The sequence below is a fragment of the Bufo bufo genome, chromosome 1 (genome assembly GCF_905171765.1).
Source record: "Bufo bufo chromosome 1, aBufBuf1.1, whole genome shotgun sequence".
NCBI classification, from domain to species: domain Eukaryota; kingdom Metazoa; phylum Chordata; class Amphibia; order Anura; family Bufonidae; genus Bufo; species Bufo bufo.
Genome location: NC_053389.1, coordinates 602,036,804 through 602,042,803, shown reverse-complemented (window position 1 = coordinate 602,042,803; position 6,000 = coordinate 602,036,804). Strand labels below are relative to the sequence as shown.

General features: G+C 41.2%; 1 protein-coding gene across 1 annotated transcript in view; it reads right to left on the bottom strand.

Moving 5' to 3' along the window:
* Positions 1-939: 939 nt before the first annotated feature.
* Positions 940-6,000, bottom strand: part of ADM2 (adrenomedullin 2) — a 40,540-nt gene continuing 35,479 nt past the window's right edge. The window contains exon 4 of the mRNA XM_040414433.1: positions 940-2,078. Coding sequence (XP_040270367.1) covers positions 1,802-2,078 — 277 coding nt within the window. The 3' untranslated portion in view covers positions 940-1,801. The remainder of the gene's footprint in view (positions 2,079-6,000) is intronic.

Genomic DNA, 6,000 nt, shown 5'->3' with positions numbered 1-6,000 from the left:
AAAAAAACTGAACACTTGCCTGAATGCCGGCAATGCTGATCCGGGATTTTTTTCCATAGGAATGTATTAGTACCAGATCCGGCATTCAAATTGCCGCATTGACGGGTCCGGTATTCCGGTCTGCGGTATGCTGGATCCGTTTTGCCTGATGACACTGGAAAAACGGATCCGGTATTGCAATGCATTTTTCTGACTGATCAGGCATTTTTCAGACTGATCAGGATCCCGATCAGTCTGAAAAAATGACATGCGTTTTGCATACAGTTTGCTTGATCAGGCAGGCAGTTCAGGCAACAGAACTGCCTGCCGGAATCAAACAACGCAAGTGTGAAAGTACCATTCGGTGTATCCTACAGGATAGAAACTTTCTATATGTTCACATGAGTGGTTGCAGAAATGTATATGACTGAAAACCCATTCTGTGCATGAATGGGGCTGTTTCTGCAGTATTTACATAGTGCAAGCCCTATCAAGATGAATGGGACAGTTGCAGAAGTTTATTAAACAAATATGCTGCGTGTGAACATAGCTTAATACATCTTTACCAAGTAAAAAAAAAAAATAACACATGGCTCTTGCCCTTAGGCTGCATTCACACGTCCGTGGAACACGGACCGTGAGATACCGGACTGGCATCCTGCTTACTGCAGGAGCGCACGGTGTCATTGGTTGCTATGATATAGATCATACGAGTGCATAACTGTACAGCGGCGGCAGCAGGATACCAGTCCTGTATCTCATGGTCCGTGTTCCACGGACGTGTGAATACAGCCTTAAACAGTAAACAGTAGTGCCCACCATCACCTTTAGGGTCCATTCACGCATCCGTATGTGTTTTGCGGATCCACAGATCCGCGGATCCGCAAAACACGGACAGCGGCAAGGTGCGTTCCGCATTTTGCGGACCGCACATTGCCGGCACTAAGAGAATATGCAATAGCGGACAAGAATAGAAATGTATGGGTCCGCAATTCCGTTCCGCAAAATGCGGAACGGAATTGCGGATGTGTGAATGGAGCCTTAAATGAAGATAGCAGTGCTTCCTACTTTCTATTAGACTGCTAATGCTTCATATGACTCATAATTACTGGTGGATTGTGATCCACCATAGAAAGTGGCACTTTCATGGTGGATCTGCTAGAGAGCTAAGACAATGATGCTCTATGACACAGAGGTCTTCTGCTTTCTATGTCTGTCCTTGGTTAATTTGCATTGACTGAAGGCAGAAAGGTGATTATGGCTAAATGGTGCAGCCCTGAGAAGCATGCCAAAATATTTCAGCTCGTTTAGGTATAATTTATAGAATATTAAAGGTGAACACAGTTAAAATTATTGCCATGGTTTACAATGATTCAGAGTAATATGACCTGCAATGGGTAAGCATTTGTGCTCTGTGTGAGGCAGCAGGTTCCCATAATGTATATAATGTATGGTATAATGCAATAAGAATATATGAACAATGACTATGTCCTAAGTAAATTGCCGTAAGCTATATATGATTATGACCTCCTATTTTATATTACTGTTTGATTTCCACACTGAATATGCAGTTTCTGCAGTATGTATGTGACTATGCTGCCTCAGGCCCACATGACAGATATGCTTCAACTTGCTTAGGATAGTTTTCAAGTTTTTTCATGGTAGAAAGTCTTTACTGGTTGAAGGCTACAAATGCTGAGATCACAGTATAAATGACCCAGACACACTATGAGTCAGAAGCGGTCTATTTACTAAGCAGCAGAAGAGACACTGTTTGGTAAGCTGATAAGCATGGCTTTTGTGGATTTGTGGCCTACAAAAATCAACCAAAGCTATGAGGGTTGCTCAACTGGATTGGTGAGTCCTCTTTCCCCATTTGTCCCATCAGTTGAAATAGTCGATGGTTCAGATTCTGCACTTGGCATGTGCCCAGAGAACAGCCAACACGCATTAGACGGGGTGGATGCAACCGCCGAGCACGTCTTCGTTTCCTCCGCAGGGTTCGAAGATGTAGCATCAAGTCCATCGTTGGTGTGGATAATAAAGGCAGTCTTACGGTGGTCAGCTCCTTCAAATGTTCTTCCCCATCAGGAGATTCCCTGAAAGAGACATTAAATACTGTTGTTAAGCCTGCAGATGGATAAGGGAACACATCATAACCTGGTAAATAGGCCTTGGGTATACACATCTGTACACACCTCTCCTGTATAGTTTTCTGGCCTATCTCCCACCCAATGGATGGAGCTTGTAACTGCATCATGGATCCTATTCAGTTCAGCGTGAGCAGTACTGCAGTAACTGGACAATACCAGTTATAATAGGCCGTGCAAAGTTGAGCTGCACCTTATGATGTTGAAAGGGCTAGCTGATAATCTAATGTGTATGAGGATGGGGGTGGTCCAACTTTCCACTGATGGCATATGTCATGGGAAAAAAGGACTGGGCTGACAACAATCTGTCTTAGCTTCCCCCATGCACATACATGCTCAGGTTGTCTAAGCATGTATTTGTTTTAAATGGGAAGAGAGGAGAAAGACGAGAAAAAAACTCATGTGGGCCAATGAAACCATCAAGCACTATTTATATGATACAAGTTAAAGAAGGTGAATCACTTGCAGGAAATCACACCATTTTCCTACCCATAACCACATCAATATTTGCTATCAGGTTTACCAGAAACCTATTTCTACATCACTGGAATTAGCAGGAACATACTCAGAACTTCATTACATTGTTTTGGAACATAACTGAGTGAGAACATGTTTGTGACTTTGAGAGCACATCAGGACATTTATTCATGCATGACTGTGGGTCCAATGTCCAGTTCTCATTTTAGGCAGTCAGCAGCACATAGCTGATCAACCATGATGTAAGCGAAAATATAGTTGTGCTACAGAGGGTAAACATTTATATGCTCACACTAATAATTACCATGCAAGATATTGCTATGTAGAAAACTAGAACTCAATTTTTCAAAGGAACTAACAAGAACGCATAAGTACTCTACTACCAATCGGATGCCTTCTCAGTCTGAAGTATCAGGTAAGGGTTCAATCACTGTGAAGCCTCATCTCTCAGCATAAAGTAACTGCTGGAGGTGAGCAAATCGATTCAAAAATTCTGAAACTTGACCTGAATTATCCAAAAAGTTCTGTTGTTGATAACTAACCCAAATTTTGTATGATTTGAGAGAGAGAAGAGGGTTTTCAAGGCAATTGGGGCACTTTCAGCTGGGGTTGAATTTATTTGAACCCATATGGAATCAATTGCCCAATTTAACCGAATCAGACCCAAGTTGAATTTTAATAAATTCTCTCGTATTTGTCTCGTATTTGCCAGTCTGCAGATGACATATTGTCATCTATACAACTCTAATAGTGCTGATATTTCTAGTGCCGCCACAGGTGAGCCAAAGGGTGCTTTCTTTTCACATTTTCTTGACTCGGTGACGGGCAGATTGTTTGACTGGTAAATGTATCATCACTTTCATTCCCATTTCATCAACCCCATATTTATGCCTGTGGTTTCAAACCAAACATGACACTCATTTTTAGCCTGTGACATATATTGGTAGTAACCTTATAAATATTAGGGGATAATTATTAAAACCAGTGTACGCCCCCGTGCTGTATCTTGTCAGGTCTATGTGCCAGAACTGAAATCTATGGAAGCTAGGAGTTAGTTTAGATTTCTGGTATAAATTATAATAAATGTGCTAGGCTGACTAGGTCTAGCTCTGTGCCAACCACTTTTTTCAAAAGTGTTGAGCATGGCACAAACACCCTAAAAAGTTATAAATTTTAGAACAAGTGATGGCTTACACAGATATTTGCAACTTTTTGAGATCAGAAGACAGGGATTTACACATGTGCCCCAATGACTCGATGACGTGACAAGCAGATGAAACCTCCTCTTATACATACTTAAATCAATTTAAACCTGTTGTCATATAGTGCTGGTCCAAAGGAAAGCAAAAACAAAACTCTATCTTAGGTTGTCCTTCCTGATATCAAAATATTCTATTCTATAAATCAGATAAATAGAATCTTTTTCTCAGTGTGGTAATGTCCATAGACAGTTTACTGTCCTGCCAGCAATACAAATGTCTTTCTTAGGGCTCATGCACACGAACGTATTTTCTTTCCGTGTCGTTCCGTTTTTTTGGCGGACCATATATGGAACCATTCATTTCAATGAGTCCGCACAAAAAAACTGAAGTTACTCCATGTGCATTGCGTTTCCGTATTTCCGTTCCGCAAAAAAATAGAACATGTCCTATTATTGTCCGCATTACGGACAAGGATAGGACTGTCCTATTAGGGGCCAGCTGTTCCGTTCCGCAAAATACGGAATGCACACGGATGTCATCCATATTTTTTGCAGACCGCAAAATACACTACGGTCGTGTGCATGAGCCCTAATCTGTAGCGTAGGTCTTCTATTCTGCCTGGTGGGCCAAATCACAGACTCCCAAGTGTTAAATTCCCATAATCTGGCAGCCAAGAAATTCTGTCCCTTCTGCACTGACATTGACAGCAATAGAGTTTAATGCAAATCAGAACGCACCAAGCAACACTTGTTTTGGACAGTGATGTGAAGAAATATTTGCTGATTGCTTCGGCTTTGCATCCACCACACAGCACTTCACTTTCATAAACCACAAGAGGAAACAGAAAATCTTACATCTGCCCTCCTATACTATTAAGAACTTGGTTGCATTTGTTGTACTGATATCAATGGAATGATATAATGAAAAACAGTGTCTGCATCTATCCTCTTGTATTACAGCTTTAGTATTTCTGGATTGCCAGATAGAATATGTCTGGTTTGCAGGAACATTCGGGATATTATTGTCCTTTGTAAATATAAAGAAGTTGGGCAACAGCTATGCTGCATATCTGAGTGCCCATTCACTTTAGAAAGCTTCTGGCTGAACAGTCATTTTGAGGACAGCTATTCTTTCCATTTTGGACCTCTGGCAATGTCCTATATTCCTATGGAAGAAAGGATCAAGTATTTCTGCTGTTAGAGAAGAGCTGGGAGACCCCCATACACATTAGATGATCTGCTGATGATGCTGAAATCAGGGGATTAGGCCAATGTTTATCTATTTTGCATAATCAATTTAAAGAGGTTGTCCAGTTTTTAGACACTTTTCACTGTGGGCAGCAGCATGTTATACCAGTTGAAAAATCATAATCCCCTGTTCCCGGCGCTCTGTTCTAGCTCCCTCTATCAGACTTCCAGCCCCTGGCATGTAAACTTCCAGAACGACAGGATGACAGGTGTCACTGCAGCCAATGACTGGTCTCACTGTCATCAGTGGAGAAAGCTAAGGGACCTGTGATGATGTCATCACTAGTGATGAGCGGCAGGGGCAATATTCGAATTCGCGATATTTCGCAAATATTTGTGCGAATATTCGCCATATATTTGAAAATTCGCGAATTCATGATCTCCAGGCATTATTCTCTTGACTGCGAAAATTCGCATAAAATTCGCATAACATTTTCGCATAAAAATTCGCATGAACTGGTATTCTTAAAAAAATCAAATATTCGCGATTACGAATATATTTAGCGATATTCTAAATATTCGCGAATTCTCGAAGTGCCGATATTCGCGATTAAAATTTGCAATTCGAATATTCGTGATCAACACTAGTCATCACAGGTCCTGTACATCTAGTAAAATAACTTCACAAAGAATGGTGTAGTTCCCAAGTTAGATAGGAGCATCTGCCAGGATCTGTGATGATATCATCTTCAGCATCACAGGTCCTGTACATCTGGTAAAGGAAATGCACAGAGCATCATCACAGGTTCTTTAACCCCCAACAACATGGAGAAGAACTGCAGGATGAGCTCTCCGGAGAGATAAGAATGGAGTCGTAAGAGGAGGTCCTCCTCCTTTCTCTTCATTTGCACCCCATTCCCTATTTTTATTCATATTTCATATATATAGTACTGCCGACAGTTACAACCACTATTACCTCATGTACCTTACACAATAACCATAATA